The 18,489-nt window shown below is 52.6% G+C and overlaps 1 protein-coding gene across 2 annotated transcripts; it reads right to left on the reverse strand.

Moving 5' to 3' along the window:
* Positions 1–3,131: 3,131 nt before the first annotated feature.
* On the reverse strand, positions 3,132–15,200 carry MARCHF2 (membrane associated ring-CH-type finger 2). 2 transcript variants are annotated; one of them, XM_041764425.1, is made up of 5 exons: positions 15,063–15,200; positions 11,493–11,720; positions 7,463–7,658; positions 5,726–5,935; positions 3,132–3,725 (listed from the first exon to the last, which is right to left on the reverse strand). In XM_041764425.1, the coding sequence occupies exons 2-5, from the start codon at positions 11,666–11,668 to the stop codon at positions 3,567–3,569; spliced, it is 741 nt and encodes a 246-aa protein (XP_041620359.1). In that variant the 5' UTR covers positions 11,669–11,720; positions 15,063–15,200; the 3' UTR covers positions 3,132–3,566. The 2 variants fall into 2 exon arrangements, with proteins under 2 accessions (XP_041620359.1, XP_041620357.1); XM_041764423.1 differs by lacking the exon at positions 15,063–15,200 and adding an exon at positions 14,451–15,024.
* Positions 15,201–18,489: the final 3,289 nt, after the last annotated feature.

An 18,489-nucleotide genomic window follows, 5' to 3' on the forward strand; every position in this document is an offset into this window, starting at 1 on the left:
ATTCATTACCGCATCGGATTTGCGTTAGGCACCGACTGGATACTGCCCCCCCCCCCCCGCCCCCGCTCTCTAAGTCGGGGAGGGGAGGCACCTCCCCACCTCCCGACGCGGAGCTGCTCACTCCCAGCTTCCTGTAGTCAGAGCTGGCAGACAGGCAGCAGAAGTTTTGTTTACTAGAATATAAAGGAGGAGGGTAGGACTCAGGCCGGGCCAGGCAGGACTGCTGTGCAAAATGCTCTCTCCCTGAGCGAGTATCATCATGCACCAAGGACACCTGGGCTCTGGCCTGTCTCCCCACGGGTTGGGAGCTCCTGGGTGCAGAGCTCACAGCCTAAGTCCCTCCCACTGAACCTGCTAACCAACAGCTGAAACATGTAGCTGGGGACTCACGGATGTTTCTTGAGTGAATGAACAAGCAAGAATTCCAACATGATAGAAGAAATGAGTCACAAGGCCAGGAGAGCCCATTAACCTTACCTGGGGTCCCCTGCTGCCTGCCCCTGGATCCCTTTGTCCTGAAGACTTGGCCCTGTCCAAAAACAGGTTTTCAAGAGCTGTTATAGTTTGTGTCTTGGGGCAACCATGTTGGCCTGGAAGGAGCTAAAGCTGAGGAAAGTGTTTAGAGGCTTCAAGCTCCCTTTCCCCACAGCACCACCACCACCACCCACCACCACCCCCACTTCAATATCTCCCAAACTTTGAAATGCTTCACTAGATCTTGCAGAAGTTCCCACCCAAACATCGAACTCTATGCTTATAAAGGGGAAGTTTTCTTTACCCCCCTCTCACGGAATGGCTATATATCATCAAGTTCTGGGGGTAATAGCTCATCTGCCACACCCTCCCAGCTGCTTGATTTGGCCTGGTGATTCTGATCCTGGCTGAGAATTCCAGGCCCAGAGAGGAAATCCAGTAGCCCAGCCTGACACGGAGACTAGGCCCCATTCCCATGTATTCCTCAAACTTACCCATCTCCTAGAAATCCCTTCTATCAACCATCTTCAAGGCCTTCCTCCTACTACTCCACTTCTGCTCTACTAAAATCCCCTGTACACACCAGCTCTTCTCCTGGGGCTGCACTGGTATCTAAGCTTGCCTCCCTCCTAGACTGGAGGGATCTCTGGGGGCAGAAGGAGCCTCACTGACCTCTGAATTCCCTTGCTCAGGAAGGCTCAGAGATGATGGAAGAGGCCACGCCAGTCTTGGCATGAGGGAGATGAGTCCAAATGCAAAACAGCAGAGACAAGAAGCCACCTGTCTCTCCAAGACAGTCCCTTCAAGAGTGACTGTGACCGGAAATCAGGGACAAGGCAGGCCCTGGTTGAGGAGACAAAGTCTTCCAGGCTAGGCTCCTATGGGCTGATTGCCTTAACACTGCCCACATTCCTGGGTTTTGCCGTCTCCCAAACTATGATTTTCACCACACTGTCCTTTAATTGACACACTTTTTTTTCCTTTAAAGAAATATGTTTTTATATTTTGCTTTACATCACAGTACATTTTGGAAACTTGCTATAGCTTACTGTAAAAAATAAGAGGATGATGCTATTAAAGTGGAAATCCAATTTCTCCCTCTGCCTATGTCTCTGCCTCTCTCTCTCTGTGTGACTATCATAAATAAAAAAAAATAAAAAAGTCTTGCTCTCTCTTTTGCTAGGGTTAAGGGGCACTAAAGACTGCCTCACACCAACCTACAACTTTCTCCTCACTGTAATGAAAAGTGTTAGAAGAGGGCCTCGGTTAAGTGTCCAGCTCCAGGTTTCAGCTCAGGTCATGATCTCAGGGTCCTGGGATCGAGTCCCACATCAGGCTCCCCACAAGGAGCCTGCTTCTCCCTCTGCCTGTGTCTCTGCCTCTCTCTGTGTGTCTCTCGTGAATAAAATCTTTTAAAAAGTAAAAAAAAAAAAAAAAAATGTTAAAAGAGATTTGCAGAGGAAAAACCTTTCTCTTTTCATGATGGCACATCCCAGGGCCTCTACAATGTCGCCAGGGATACATTCCAAAGTTGGCCCCAGAGAGAAAGGTGCCAGGTCTGTGTAGCGTAAAAAGCCACAGAGGGTAAGAAGGGCCCTGAACACCAGCCGAGCTGAGGCCCCTGGGTATGATCTTGTTCTACAGACCACCAGAAGCCTACAGAGACCTGCTCATCTTCCCAGCTGCTTCTCTCCTGCCCCTCTGCCCCTTGCTCACGGGGCTCCAAGCATGGTTCATCTGCCATGCTGCTCCTCCCACAGGCCTCATGGGTCCCAGACTCCAGGCCTTGGCTCTCAGCTGTCCCTCCACCCCCGTGGCCAGGCTGGCTTCCCCTTGTTCTTCATCCAGGGCAGAAAGGCATTTTCTCTCTCTCTAGGTGAGCCACATACCAGATGGGCATCCATGCAGAAGAGAACATACTAGACCCTGTGCTAGGCCCACTGGAGATGGGCCTAGCATCCCCCACTGTTCTGAGCCTCTGTTTGCTCATCTGCAAACGGGATTAACAAGAGAACCCCAGAGCCCCTCTTTTGGATCTGCTCTGAGTAGTGACTGTGGCCCAGTGCAGGGGACCCTCACATGCACAAAGCTCAGAAGGAGCTCAAGAAATAGATGCTGTTGCTAGCATGACCATATTCTGCTTCTTTTCCTGAGGCCTCCTGGAAGGGGACAGAGCTCAGTACTGAGGCCATGTGGATTGGGGGGTCAACCCAAAACTCTGCTTCCTAGAGACAAAGGCTTCCCTGTTCTGAGCCTCAGTCTCCTCTGTAAAATGGAGCTAACAGCCCTTCCTGTGACTGAGGATGAACAGAGGGAGGACACCTGTGAAGGCTCAGAACCAGGTAATCCTCAATAAGGAGGGACATTAGTGATTAGGAGGGCGGAGGGCCCAGCAGGATAGCTGGCCCACTCCAGGTGCAAAGTAAATGGAAACCGTTCTTCTTTCGTGTGTTTACTTGAAATCGTTTATTATATTGCCCTGCCACCTGCTCTTTGCTCGAAAACTCGGGCTTTGCTTCTTCCTGTCTTGTGCCACAGGTCCCTCAAAACCAGCTGAGGGTTGGGTGGTTGTTGTTTTGTTTTTTTAACTTGACTCCCGTCAGGTCTCAGGCGCCTCACTCTGAGGCCTCGGTTCAGAAATGTAACTAACAAGTCCGTTTGGTCCAGCAAGGGCTCCTTTTATTCATTCGGGGTGGGTTTTTGAAACGCAGTGCAACTTTATAAAGTCAAGGGTGCCAGGAAAGCGAGCCTGCCAGGTGCAGAGAAGCGCAAGAAGCTTGCAGAACCTCCCAGCCCCATGGGCGCCCTGGTTCACCTATGGCCGTGGCTGCTGGCCCCCAGGGGCCGGGTGGACCTCAGAACGAGATCAGGGTGCCTGCTCTGTCCAAAGCTCAGGACCATGTCCATCTGTCCTCGTGTACAACAGTGTGCAAAACAAGTGGAAAATATCTTCACATGGGAATCACAGAATCAGCTCCGCTTGGTGTCTCTTTGCCTAAAAAGCATTCTGGCCGTGCAGGAAGGGTCGGGCAGTTTTGTCCTTCCAAATATCAGGGCATTGCCAGGTGCCTCTGGCCCTGCTACGCTGGCCTTCACACGGGGGTCTCCTCTGCCACCTTCTTCAGGAGTCCAGCTGCCAGGGAGGAGTGCTGGGTGCCCTCAGAGCCATCTGCATCCCGGATCTTCAGGCGTACTTTCTGGTTGGTCCTTCTCCACTCGGAGTACAGCTGGCAGTGGTAGCGGAAGGAGACCTGCAGGGCAGCATGGGGTGGGTGGGAAGACTAGCCGGCTGGTCTCTACCCCCTCAGGAGGGAACCTGAGCCCATGTGGCACCTGTTGTGGCCCAAACCCGGGCTAGGCTCATGCCTCCAGAAGCAGAGGGTGTTCAGACATTTCTCACACAGACCATGTACATACACCCATTCACTCTCCCAGGAAAGCCACCCAACAGCACTCGGGACCCTGCAGAGTAAAGGAGTCTGCAGCAGGGAGCAAGGAGCTCCCTTTCTGTTTCTCTCAGGATGGGACTGAAATGCTACAGCCTCTTGGACCCTTCCAAGAGGCTTCACTGTCAGTAGGCTAGAGACTTGCCAAAACTCAGAAGCCACCATGAAGATGTCCTTCAGTAGGTGAGTGGACAAACTGTGGGACATCCAGACAAGGGAATAGTACTTGTCACTAAAAAAGAAATGAGCTCTCCAGCCATGAAAAGACATGGAAGGACATCCAATGCATGTTACTAAGTGAAATGACCCAGTCTGAAAGGCTACAAACTGTAGGGTTCCAACTCCCTGACATGCTGTAAAGATGAAACTATGAAGACAGACAATACAAGGATCACTGGTGCCAGGGATTGGGGGAGGCAGGGATGAACAGAGCACAGAGGATTCTTAGGGCAGTGGAACTACTCTGTGTGACACCATAATGCTGGATACGTTCATTATCTATCTGTCCAAAACCCCTAGAATGTACAGCACCAAGTGTGGACCCCAGTGTAAACCAGGGGCTTGGGATGATAATAATGTGTCAATGTAAAATGTCTATTGTAACAAAGGCGCCCCTCTTGCACCACGCTGCTAATGGAGGAGGCTGGGTATGGGGAGGATATCCTGAGAGCTCTCTTTATCTTCTGTTCAATTTTGCTCTGAGCCTGAAACTGCCCTAATAAACTCTATAAAAACAATTTGGTGGCGGGGTGGGGGGAATGCCTGGGTGGCTCAGCGGTTGAGCATCTGCTTTTGGCTCAGGGCATGACCCTGGGGTCCTGGGATCAAGTCCCACATCAGGCTCCCCACAGGGAGCCTGCTTCTCCTCTTGCCTATGTCTCTGCCTCTCTGTCATGAATAAATAAAATCCTTAAAAAAAATTTTTTTTAACCAATGTCAATGGTTCATAGTCTTTGATCAAACACGTTCCAAGAAGCATTTGCACAGGTGGTACTCAAAGCACTGTTTGTAACAGGAAAAAAAAAAAAGGAAGAAAGGAAGGAAGGAGAAGAAAAGCCACATTGGAAAGAATCCCAGTGCCCATCAAAAGGGATTAGTTAAATAAATATGGTACATCCAGACCATGAATGACTGTTGGGTGGCTGCCTTTTTCTTTAAAGGACATTAGCAGAGTGAAAGCAAACAGACTACGAAGCAGTACCTATGGTTTTATGCTGTTTGCATTAAAGAAAAAAAAACACTAGTGGATGCCAATACTTTTTGAGGAGAGAACATTCTCGTACTTAGACAACAGGGATTATACCTAAGAGGTGAAGCTGGGGGTGCTCCTCTCTGGGCGAGGGTTCCAATGGCTGCCAGAAGCCTGAACCACACCCACCAATTGGGCCCCAGTCAATCCCAGAGGCCTTCCCTCTCCATCTCTTCAGCTTCCTGTCTGCCTGTCTCTCTCATCCTCCTGCTCCTTCTCTGCCAGTCTTCTCGTCTCTTTCTCTTCCTCCCGCCCTCCCACCCTCCCTCTCCCTGATCCCAGCTGGTCTTGCTGGGCTTGTGGATGGCAGACAGACTCTACACTCAACTCCGCCAACAGGTACCCTCGTATCCTGGGAGCCAAGGCTCACACCTGCCTGACGGTTTCCCTCGACCTGGTTGGGCTCAGAATCTGGAGCTCCATGAGATGCCGAGAATTGCTTCCACCCAGGCAGAAGCAGAGGCAGGCAGGGAGGCTCCCAAGCCTTTGCCCAAACCCCTGGCCTGCCTGCTCTGAACCAGAGACCCCCAGATGCCTCCAGCTGGCAGCCACTCACCAGCGTCCAGAGGACGTAGATGGTAAACAGGGCAATGGTGAGTGCGATGAGCCCCACAGCCTCAAGCCGGCTGTGGAGCCGAAGGTGGTCCTGGGCCCCGCGCAGGCACAGCCAGCCCGAGATGGCAGCCAGTGGCGTGATGAACAGGAAGCATACCATGTCACAGCACAGCGTCCGCTTCTCTGTCCGAGGCCCCGGGTCCTTCAGCCACTGCGGGGTGGGGGAGGAACTGCTGAGGTGGGCTTCATACCTCCCTCCCATGAGCCTGGGGCCTGGGGATGGGGTGCAGAACCACCAGGCCTGGCGCCTCCGTCCACAGATGCCCATCTTGATTGGCGGGCCCTGCAGGACCAGCCTCCTGCCAGCCACCCCCTCTGTCCTTTCCTTCCTTCATATACTTATTGAGCCTACAATGAGCTCACAGGCCCCACTAAGTGCCCCCATTGTACAGATGGGGGAAACCGAGGGCACAGACTGACTCATTTGTGCAAACTCACACAACTAGTCATCTGCAGAGCCAGAACTGGAACCCAGGGGGTCTTGCCACAGGGCCTGTGGGTCCGTGGCTGCTGTGTTACGCTGCCCACCACAGACGAAGGGGCAAGAGAAATGGGCAGAAAGGAATAGAAGGGTCCCTGCCCTCCCAGAGCTCCCATGCTAGGGCAAGAGGGATGAAATGGGGTGGATGGTCAGGGAGGGAATGGCCTCGCTGGGCAGGTGACAGTGACCTGAACCGAATGAGCAGAAGCAGCCACGTGAAGAACGGGGAAGGCTGCACCCCACGCTGCAGAACAGCATATGTGGGGCCCTGATATGGGTGCATGTGTTCGGACAAGGTACAGCAGCGGGGGAGGCCCACGCAGCTGGAGGGTGAGGGGTGCAGGCAGGGGCTGCCTCTCCCACCTACTGTTCTCCTAAAAGCCCAGGCTCCAGGGCAGCCCTGGTGGCTCAGCGGTTTAGCGCCGCCTTCAGCCCAGGGCGTGATCCTGAGACCCAGGATGGATTCCCACATCAGGCTTCCTGTATGGAGCCTGCTTCTCCCTCTGCCTGTGTCTCTGCCCCTCTCTCTCTCCTCTCTGTGTATTCTCATGAATAAATAAATAAAATCTTAAAAAAAAAAAAAAAAAAAAAAAGCCCAGGCTCCAGGCACAACAGGGGCCTTTCCAGAAGCTTGCCCACCTCTCCACCCAGCGACATCACTGGGGAGCGCTTGGCTGGCCCTTTTGAAGTCAAGCCTGGGGGAGTCTGGAGGGCATCCATGCTGCCAGCGGTGCTCGGGGAGCAGTGTGGTAGCCACCACGCCTGGGAATGCTCATCTCAGTCCCGACCCATCATGCTCAGACTAAAGTCTAAGCTCCTGGGCACAGCCCACAAAGCCCAGAAAGCTGCCACCGCCTCCTCTGGGCCACCCTCTTCCTCCTGTAACTCGCTCCACCCCAGCCACCCAGGCTTCATCAAGAACACCAAACTCTTCCTGGCCTCAGGGCCTTTGCACTTATTGTGCCCTTCCCCAGGTTGGGGCCCTTGGCATTGCCAGCTCCTCGTTTTTCAGGTCTCGGCTTCAGGGGTGACCAAACGGGGAGGGGGCACCAGGTCTGTCAGGTGTGGGTCCCCAGCCCCATCAGCAGAATCTTCCATGGGGGGAAGCTGGAGGTCTACCCTAGAGAGTGCAAACTCCGCCTCCAGCCCCAGCCTGCCTCCCCTCCGCCCACTCCAAGCCCAGGCTCCCAAGCATACCTCTGTGAGGGGCCGGGGCCGCTTCTCCACTGCAAACTCCGTGTGGCACAGCTCACAGTAGCTGGTGTTGGATGAAGAAAGCCACCTTTCCAGACAGCTCTGGTGCACGGCACCCAGTGTGCCCGTGCAGCCACATGGAGAAAGCAAGCTCTCCCCATTTGCTCCCTCATGGCAGATCCGACAGAAAGGACCGTCGCTAGACACAGAGATAGGGCACATGAGCGACCATCCAGGCTTCTGCCTGTGCCCGCTTCATAAGCTCTGCGCTGCCCTGGGCTGCCACTTGGCAGACTCCTACTCATCCTTCAATGCCCAGCTCCAAACATCCTTTCCTTTATAAAGCTTTCCCAAATTCCCAAAAGTAGAGCAACATGCCCTCTCCCCAGGGTTCCTGTGGCACATCTTTGAGGCCCAGGCGAGCATCTCTTATACCCGCCACCCATCCAGCATCCACTCCTCCCTTTCCTGCAATACTCCCCTCATTGTCCTGGGCAACCAACCCACTCTCAACTCTTGGTCCCCGAGGCCTGGAGCAGCGCCCTCAGCAGCCCTGATGACCTCAGGCCGGACTGAACACCACCCACCCCTGGTCACTGGGACTGATTCAGGGAAAGGCATGTGTGAAGCAATCAGAGTACCTGGGAATTAATTCCTGAAATTCTCTCTCTTTTTTTTTGTTTTTTTTTCCTGTTTGTTTGCCCCTAAACTCCAGAACGAGAACTATAGTCAGCAAGGATGATGTAAGTCTGGAGCTGTTGGCAGCAGTCTGGTCCCCACATGGAGTCTGTGAATGGTGCCAAACAGAGGAAAGCAGGGCCAAGCAACAGGGAAAGACAAATTCTTAAGGACATCATCAAAGGCTCTGGATCTAGCCACACCTGAAGGCCATGCTACCTGAGAAGCCTGTGCATCCAGGTAGAGTAGGTCCCCTGCTCCTGTGTTCTAGTTAGGCTCAGAAGACAGACACAACAAGCATCCACAGGAAGCCACTTCAGGGAAGTCTCAGCCCCAGCCTGATCTCTGGGGATACCGGGTCCTTCCTGGGGCAGCTCAGGGCTGTGAGAGGTGTGGCCTTGGTGGGTGCAGAGGCTGTCCAGCAGATGAGTCATTGTTTTCCAGACATTTCTGCCCGGAGAATAGACTGCAGGAACACACGAAGGAGGTGGAGCAGGAGGGCCGTTTCCCAGATAACACCAATTTCCCTTCTGAAACGGTTCTCTCTCCTCTCCTCGGTGTCCCCTGCTGTGAGGCAGAGCCTGGCTGCTTTGAAGCCAAAACCATGAGCGGATCCCTCATGGCTACTTTCTCCTCAATCCTATGCTGGGGATGCTGCTGGCCCCTGCGATGTCAAAAGGCTGCAACCGGCTCCACCCTGATCCCACACTGCCCCTGCCCAGAGTTAACAGGAAAGGAATCCCTGCTCTGAAAGCCGATCCCAGGAAGTGCAAGGGATGAGAACCTTGAGGAAGAGCCATGTCAGTCTGGGGCCTGTCCCAGGGAACCCTACTTGAGAGTAAACAAAACAAAAGCAAACCTGATTTCTTACTGAGCACTTACTATGGACCATGCACTATTCTGAGTGCAGCATAGAATCTGTTATTCTCACATGGAACCTGTGAAGAAGGTGCTATTTTGCTCTCCTTTTATATATGGAGAAACTGAGGCACCAAGGGGTGGGGGACCCCGTTTGTGTGAACTCACATAGCTAGTAGCCCGTGAAGCTGGGATGTGAGCCCAGGACATCTTGCTCCAGAGCCCATGTCCCCTGAGTGGCTATGCTACACTGCCTGTTCCACATGGCAGGACAAGAGCAGTGGGCCTCGTTCATGAAATCCTGGCAGGAAAGTAACACAAATGACACAGAGGAGGAGGAAATGGGCTAGGGGGTGGGGGATCCTCAGGGCGGCTGCCCAGGGCACACTCCAAGGGCAGAGAGAAGGGAGAGTGTGAACCAGGAAGCAGAAAGAAGCCAGGTGGAAGAGGCAGCAGGAGAAGGCCACGAGGAAGGGCCGGGGGTGCAGCAATGCTCTGGGAAGCTTTGAGAAGGGCCTGGGCTTGTTCATCAGCTGGTGGGCAGAACGCCAAAGGCTCAAGAGGATGAGAACCCTCTGGACAAAAACAGCAGCCTTCTTTCTGGGAGGGTGGCTCTGCCCTGGTCCTTAGCCTGGGCAGGTTTGGGACGAGCTATATCAAAAATCAGAGGGGAGGAGTACCTGGGTGGCTCAGTCAGTGGAGCCTGTGACTGTTGATATCAGAGTCATGAGTTTGAGCCCACGTTGGGTAGAGGGCTGAGCCACGCCTGGGTGGCTCAGCGGTTGAGCGTCTGCCTTTGGTTCAGGGTGTGATCCTAGAGTCCCAGAATCGGTTCCCACATTGGGCTCCCTGCATGGAGCCTGCTTCTCTCTCTGCCTGTGTCTCTCCCTCTCTCTCTGTGTGTCTCTCATGAATAAATAAATAAAACTAAAAATCTTTAATTAAAAAAAAAATCAGGGCAGCCCCAGTGACGCAGCGGTTTAGCGCAGCCTACAGCCTGGGGCGTGGTCCTGGAGACCCTGGATCGAGTCCCACAGTCAGGCTCCCTGCATGGAGCCTGCTTCTCCCTCTGTCTGTGTCTCTGTCTCTGTCTCTTTCCCTCTCCGTGTATGTCTCTCATTAATAAATAAATAAAATCTAAAAAAAAAGAGGTGAATTAAAAAAAAAAAATCAGGGGATCCCTGGGTGGCCCAGTGGTTTGGCGCCTGCCTTTGGCCCAGGGCACGATCCTGGAGTCCCGGGATCGAGTCCCACGTTGGGGGATGCCCATGAGACCATAGCCCTCTTGATCTGCCCCTTGGCTTCTTTGTTCATGGCTTCTCCCCTCTGATTTTTTTTTTAAAGATTTATTTATTTATGATAGACATAGAGAGAGAGAGGCAGAGACACAGGAGGAGGGAGAAGCAGGCTCCATGCACTGGGAGCCCGACGCGGGATTGGATCCCGGGTCTCCAGGATCGCGCCCTGGGCCAAAGGCAGGCGCCAAACCGCTGCGTCACCCAGGGATCCCATCAAACAAATAAAAATTTTAAAACAAAACTCTTTTCCTTGAGAACAATGACAAATAGGGCACCTTGGTGGTTCAGTGGTTAACATCTGCCTTTGGCTCAGGTCGTGATCACACCGGGCTCCCCGAAGGGCACCTGCTTATCTCTCTGCCTATGTCGCTGCCTCTCTCTCTGTGTCTCTCATGAATAAATAAATAAAATCTTGAATGAATGAATGAATGAATGAATGAATGAAAAAAAAGAAAGAAAGAAAGAAATGATAAATTGGCAAACCAGGCAAGGGCAGCGTCTGGATGGCTGGCACCAGGTCTTAAATATTTTATCAAATGCACATAGGGTGAGGGACGCCTGGGTGGCTCAGCAGTTGAGCATCTGCCTTTGGCTCAGGGCATGATCCTGGAGTCCCGGGATCACGTCCCACATCGGGCTCCCTGCATGGAGCCTGCTTCTCCCTCTAAGGAGCCTGCTTCTCCCTCTGCCTGTGTCTCTGACTCTCTGTGTCTCTCACGAATAAATAAATAAAATCTTAAAAAAAAAAATGCACATAGGGTGGCAAACCCGAGGGCAGACACCATATGTGGACTAAGACAAGGTACTCTCATAACAGTGTAATGAGGAAGGTGTCCCCATCTCTGAGAGACGTGGGTAAAGTAACTTGTCACAGGTCACAGAGGCAGAATTTGAGCCCAGGGGCTGTGAATCCACAGCCTGCACTACAAACCACTTCCTTATAATGCCTCTCCAAAATATGAGCTACTGCCCAACACCTAATCTTCAGATTTCACCTGCCAATCTGGAATTTCCGCTTTCCTGAAGAACCAGACCTGACCAGCCAGGGCCTCTGTTTCTGCCCGGCAGGTATGATCAGGGCTCCTTTCTCGGGTTTATTTGCTCACCTGGTCCCTCTAGATGATTGGATTGCTGACCAATTACTTGGCCCCGAGACAAAAGTGAGCGAAGGCAAAGACACCTGCTTGGTCGCCACTCACCTTGACGTGTCCAAGGCTCGGATGACAGTTGAGAGGAGCCGGCCATCCCTTGAAGTCACCTGTGCCACGTACTGGGGTGGCCCGAGGCCAGTGGCCTCCACAACCTTGGAGAAGGCGGGGCTGCCAGAGCAGTCACACAGGGAGCCAGGGAGGTGACAGCAGTCACCCGTCGTCATGGCCACAAGGAGCCCAGTGTCCTCAGGGCCTGAGGCCCATGGTCCCAGGAGCCTGGGGAGAGACCAGCAGGGATTAAAGGCAAGATTATCGAGCCAAACACCCACCGGGGTATCAATCCAGCTGAGACTTGTTTGCCCAGTCTGTAGGGGACTGTGGGGGATTCAATGAGATGTCACCTGTAACTCAGCCCAGGGCTGGTGCACAGTAGGGGCTTGGTTATATTATCTCTAATGCTCCTGAGAGAGGTCAGCAAGGTCCAGCCCTCAAGGCTCGTAGGCCACCCCCAACATCACCTCTCTAGACACAGTAAGGGGCCCAAACAGTTACTGAGTGCCTGCTGTGTGGCAGGCCCTGTGCTTGGGGCTTCCCTGGGCTAGAACCATGCCTGCCAGCCATGTAGACGCTTGTTCTCCGTGGGTGGATTTCTGGGGCTGGGATCAGAACATGTGAACCTGCCTTTAATTCAGACAGAACTGAGCTAGAAACCTGGCCAAACAGACCAGGATGGGGCATCACCTGATACCTCCTTGTCACCTCAGGCCATCAGGAAAATGGCTGAGGCTGGGGAGGACTCCTCCTGGAGTAGCTGCTCCAAGCCAGGCCTGGGTCCTCAAAGAGAAGCAGTAGCAGACGGCTGAAGACTTAGGCAGCCATCTCAAGTCTGCTCCAGGTCGGGGGGCTTCAGCAGTATTGTTCCCCCATCCTAGAGTCCGCCTCGCCAAAGGAGTCTTTGGCAGCTTTCAGCCCCATCCCAGAAGGAGCCAGTGAGACTTTGTGTGTTTCCCCTGAGAATTACCTGGAAGTAACAGGCAATACAGGAAACCTGGGGCTTAGGGCCCCTGGGCTGAACTCGTCTTATCCCCAGGCCTCTGTCGCTAGGAGCTGTGGTCCAGAGACACCACAAATACACAAGCCAAGTCACACCCCCTAGTCAGCTTTTTGCCCAACCCCTGCCGGCCAAAGCTGAGCCCCAAGAGAGCCAGGGAAAAGCCAGCCTAAGTGATTGACTAACTCGTTTGCACCAAGGCCACCTGCCAATAGATCAGCACCCCCAGAACGGCTGAGCCAGAAGCCCTCCTCCTGGCCCACTGTGCCCTTCTGAGCCTCCAGAGTTGGGCCTCAGCCAGCCAGATACGCAAATATCAGCCCAGAGGCAGAAGGAGCAGGGAGGAAGACTGCATGGCCCAGATAACATCCTCAGGGCAGCGTCGGGGGTTGTATATGCTGCTGTCCCTCCCGAGTGCCTACAACCAGAACTTCCGGCTCAACAAGGAAGGTCAACAAGGAAGCCTCTGGACTCTCCAAGAAAATGCACACAGAGGGGAATCCATTCTTCCCACCCCTCTAAGCATCGGCCTTTACATTCCTGCAAGTAATCGAGCACTGTAAAAATCATCACAGCTCCTGTATATTGAGTTTTGCCATTTCTGTTACTAGGGGAGGGGTCGGGGACTCCTCAGATCTGCTGATGCAAGGCCTGAAAATCACCAGGACTATGACAGCAGCTACAGCTCATTAAGGACCCACCACACGCTGGGTACTGAGAAGTGCACTGAACTCTAAACAGTTGCCATAAGTGTCCCCTTCAAAGATCACCTCCCTGGAGAGGTCTTCTCTGGCCACCCCGGCCAAAGTACCACTGGTGTCCACATTACTGCGCTCATGGTATGTGCCCCTCCCTGGAGAGCTGTTATTACTTCCCCTTCAGTGACCTCTGGGAAGGAGGGACTGGGTGGGACATGCACTCCACCGTCCCTGGCACCTGCCCTGTGTTGGGCACAGAGTTGCCACATTAATCTCTCAGCTCCGACTCCGTGTAAGAGCAAGGGGTGGGGGGAAGAACCCTCCTGACTCCCATACCTTGGTCGGCCAGGGCCCGTGGTGGGAATCAGAGATGTCTAGAGGCTAGAGGTTTGTGCAAACCACAGAGGCCTGGGCTTGGAAGGGGCCAAACTCAAGGCCAGACTCAGTTCTGGGGCTGCTGGGCTGGGAGGGTGAGCCAATGCCTCAAGCAAACTTGGCCCAGTGCCTGGGGGACTAGATATCACGGACTCCTCACAACAAATCTATGACATACGTCCAATAATTACCCTTGTCTGACAGGTAGGGAGACTGGGGCTCCGAGAGGGGCAGCTACTCGCTCAAGATCACACAGCTAAGAAGGAACAGTACCAAGATTTGAACTTAGTCCAGTGACTGGGTCTGGGACTCAAAAGACCTGGGTTCTTTTAAGTCTTGACTCTGTCACTGATTCTGTGTGTCCTGGGACAAGCCACTTTGCATCTCTGGGCCTCGTCCTTCTCTTCTGTCAAATAAGTTGATGGAGCTGGTGGACTGTGTCTGCTGAAGGGCTTCTTGAGAAAGAACCTCCAGGCTCACTTCTTCCAGCAAAGCTTGTCCTTATCTAACCCCCCACCCCTTCCTGGGCCAATGCAACCTGCCCAGTCCCCTTTTCCTGAAGGCAAGAAACTAAACAAAGAGGAGTCAGAGGGCCCTAATGGTGTGGGATCTGGGCAAACTGCTTCACTCTCCGGGCCTCAGTTTTCTCGTCTGTAAAATGGAGGCCATAACAATACCCACCTCATTCACCTATAATTATTAGGAAGTCAGTGAAAACTAGCTCTTCTTAGGACTACGATCATCAGCTTACAGAGCCGCTGGCGAGTCTGGTGCCCCGCACCCAGTAAGTGCTCAGTAAATGCCATGGTTTTTAGAAGAAATGCGGAGCCTGTGAAACGCATTCATTCCTCTCCACTCACCAGAGAGAGGACACACACTCACCTGTGTGTCCTTCAGTCCTTGCACGGCCCTGCATTGGAGGAGGCCAGGTTAGAGCCCCGCTCTGCTCTCCTTGGCTGCATGGCCCCAAGGGAAGAGACTTCTCTGAGCCTCAATTTCTTCATCCGCACAACAGGGAACATTTCTAGTACTTCCACCTATTATGGTCCCTAGAGGATTAAATGAGCTAACCCTATAAATTCTGGAGCACCCACTAAGAGCCAGGCACTCGGCTGAGCAAGTCCTCTGCAGACAGTGCCTGGGGTCCTTGCAGTGGGTACTGCACCGGGAAGGAGGATGGCAGCCTACTGTGTGCAGGGGTCTTTCCCCGTCCGCCGCCTTCTGAATTCTCCCAACGAGCCCCCTTACGCTGGCGCTGGGGTGACCCGGTTTCACAGACCGGGAAAGCGAGGCTCGAGAGGCACCTACTGTGTGCGGGGCCTCGGGAGCCTCCCGCCGGCCTCAGGACGGGAAGTGCGATCCCCTCGCTCCGGGGCAGGCTGAGGCCGAGGGTCTGATGCTGACCGTCCCGCCGGGGAGCCGGGCGCGGGCCTCGAACCCGGGGCCGGCCCGCGGACCCGCTCCCCCGCACCCCGCCCGCCCGCCTGTGCCTACCTGACCCGCGGCCGGGCCGGGCGGCCGCGCAGGCCCCTCCGCTAGCCCCGGCCCCGGTCCCGGCCCGGCCGGTCCCGTCAGCGCCGCTAGCTCCGCTCCGGCCGGCACCTGCGTCCGGACACCGCCCGCCGAGCCGACGGGGCCACGGCCCAATGGCAACCGCCTCTCGCCCACGCCAGCCAATCCCCGCGCACGTCCCGCCCTGGGAGGCGGGGCCAGGGGCGACGGGGACGTCCTGGGCCGCACAGGCCCCGCGGCGCCGCAGCTGCTGGCTCCGCCCCCGCCGCGTCCTGGCTCCGCCCCCAGCCCCGGCTCCACCCCCAGCCCTGACCCCGCCCCATCCCGGCGGGGGACACGAGCGGGGTTGGCGGCGCCACCTGCCGGCGACCAGCGCTAGCTCCTAAATAAAACCGTTACAGCTTTGAACGTGACACCCGCAAAAGGATTTGCAAGTGTTCATCACCTCCCTTAGGCTTCTCCTTAATCCTGGGAGGGAGAGAGAGAGGAACCGTATGAGCACACTTTACAGAGGGAAACAGCAGCCTAGAAAGGTTAGGGGGCCATGGAAGAGCCTAAAGCCAATGTCATTTATTCATCATTCACTTATTCAGGTAACAGTTTCATTCACCAGGTGTAATAAACATCAATAAGAGGGCCTGTTATGAGCCAGGCACTGTCCTAGGCTCTGGAGACACCAGGCTGGGTGAGACAAATATTGTTGCCTTCGTGGATCTTTATTTAGGGAGTTAAGCAATTGTGTAATGAATTATTAATTACAAAAGTAATAAATTGTAGCAAGTGAGAGGAGAGGCACATCGTGGTATAATTTGGAAAGTCCAAAAATACTTCCTCCAGGGAGAAGCAAATGAGTTGATAACTAAGACAGAGCAGAAGTGAATGAAGAGAAAAGAGGGGAGAAGAATCCCAGGCAGAGAATTCAGGCACATGCAAAGATCCTGAGGTAGGATGGAGACGTGCCTCAGTACTCCTTTCCCCTCCTGCCGTGTCTTTATGGAATATATAGAGCAGTTTGATTACCTCGGTTACATTCTGTTGTGTTGTACTAACTTTATTTTTCAAAAGTGAAAAGAGAAAGCATGGGCAGCCCGGGTGGCTCAGAGGTTTAGCACTGCCTTCGGCCCGGGGCGAGATCCTGGAGACCAGGGGTCGAGTCCAGCGACAGGCTTCCTGCGTGGAGCCAGCTTCTCCCTCTGCCTCTCTCTGTGTGTCTCTTGTGAATAAATAAATATTTTTTAAAAAAAGAAAAGAGAAATAAGATTGTTTAAAAGGTTAGAGGGAAGAAATAGGAAGAAGGAGAGAGAGATCCAAGTTAGACTTTTATTTTTTTAAAGATTTCTATTTATTTATTCATGACAGACACAGAGAAAAGCAGAGACATAAGCAGAGGAAGAAGCAGGAGAAGCAGGCTCCCTGCCAGGAGCCCGATGTGGGAATCGAGCCGGGATCCTGGGATCATGCCCTGGGTCAAAGACAGACACTCAACCACTGAGCCACCCAGACATCCTTGAAGGTTTATTTATTTATTCATAAGAGACACAGAGAGAGAGAGAGAGAGGCAGAGACACAGGCAGGGGGAGAAGCAGGCTCCCTGTGAGGAGCCTGATGCAGAACTCAATCCCAGGACCCTGGGATCACGACCTGAGCCAAAGGCAGATGCTTAACCACTGGGCCATTTAGGTGCCCCCAAGTTAGCCTTTTTAAAACACTTTGGGGCAGCCCGGGTGGCTCAGCTGTGTAGCGCTGCCTTCAGCCCAGGGCATGATCCTGGGGACCAGGGGTCGAGTCCCATGTCAGGCTTCCTGCGTGGAGCCTTGTTTCTCCCTCTGCCTGTGTCTCTGCCTCTCTCTCTCTGTGTCTCTCGTGAATAAATAAATAAAATCTTTTTGAAAAATAAAATAATAAAACACACTTTGTGGGACGCCTGGGTGGCTCAGTGGTTGAGCACCTGCCTTCGGCCCAGGGCATGATCCTGGAGCCCTGGGATCGAGTCCCACATCGGGCTCCCTGCATGGAGCCTGCTTCTCTCTGCCTGCATCTCTGCCTCTCTCTATGTGTCTCTCATGAATAAACAAATAAAATATTTGAAAAACACATTTTTTATATATTTGGCTTTACAACCATGTAAATATCATATATAATCATAAAACAAAAATTAAAATGTAAAGGTAGCTCAAAAAATGAAAATAAAACAAAGGAACTTCTGTATCCAGTTGGTAACAATAAAGAGATGAATACCTAGGGAACTTATTTTTAAAGATTTTATTTATTCATGAGAGGCACAGAGAAAGAGAGAGGCAGAGACACAGGCAGAGGGAGAAGCAGGCTCCCCATGGGAAGCCCGATGCAGGACTTGATCCCGGGTCTGGGGATCACACCCTGAGCCTAAGGCAGACGTTCAATAGCTGAGCCCCCAGGCATCCCTAATTTTTTTTTTAATTTTCCTTTTTCTTGAGCTTATTTTTTTTAGTACTCTCATACGCCCAACGTGGGGCTTGAACTCACACCTGCGAAATCAAGAGTTGCATGCTCTGCCAACTGAGCCAGCCAGGTGCCCCTTTAGTGTATACTTCTTTTTCTTTCTTTTTTGTTTCAGTGTTTATTTCTCAAATATAAGCATTCTCTTCCACATATTCACAGTACCACCTTCAAAATCCGCAGGTAAATATTGATCCAATATTACCATGTAATTCCTAAATCTTAAAGTTTCTATAAAGTCCTTTAAAGCTCCAGCATTCATTCCAGAACACACTTTGTGTGTGTGTGTATATATATATATATATATATATATATATACATATATACAAACTATCTATATTTTTATAGATTTATAAAGTATTTTATAAAAATTATTTATTTATATGTATTTTAAAGATTTTATTTATTCCTGAGAGACACACAGAGAGAGAGGCAGAGACACAGGCAGAGGGAGAAGAAGGCTCCCTGAGGGGAGCCCAACATGGGACTCGATCCCGGGACCCTGGGGTCATGACCTGACCCAACGGCAGATGCTCAACCACTGAGCCTCGCAGATGTTCCCTCTGTATATTTTTCTATTCCCAGTGTCATGTATGCTGCAATATTTATTCAATCTTTACTCGTCTTTCATGACCTTGATACTTTGGAAGAGCATGAGCTAGTTATTTTGTGGAAAGTTCCTCAATTTGTGTATCTCTAATGTTTTGTCAGGATTTATGTGTTTGGAACGGGAACTGCAGAAGCAATAAAGTGTTCTCGGTGCCTATGTCGGGAAGCAGAGAATGCTGATTTCTTCCATCACTCCCTAGACCAGCCTGGTTAAAATGATGCGTGCCAGGTCTCCAGCCTGAGAGAGTATGTTACACTTGTCAATAGTGCTTTATGGGAAAATATTTTGAAATTAATTAAATATCTGGTTCCTCAACAAACC

Source organism: Vulpes lagopus, chromosome 7 (genome assembly GCF_018345385.1).
Source record: "Vulpes lagopus strain Blue_001 chromosome 7, ASM1834538v1, whole genome shotgun sequence".
NCBI classification, from domain to species: domain Eukaryota; kingdom Metazoa; phylum Chordata; class Mammalia; order Carnivora; family Canidae; genus Vulpes; species Vulpes lagopus.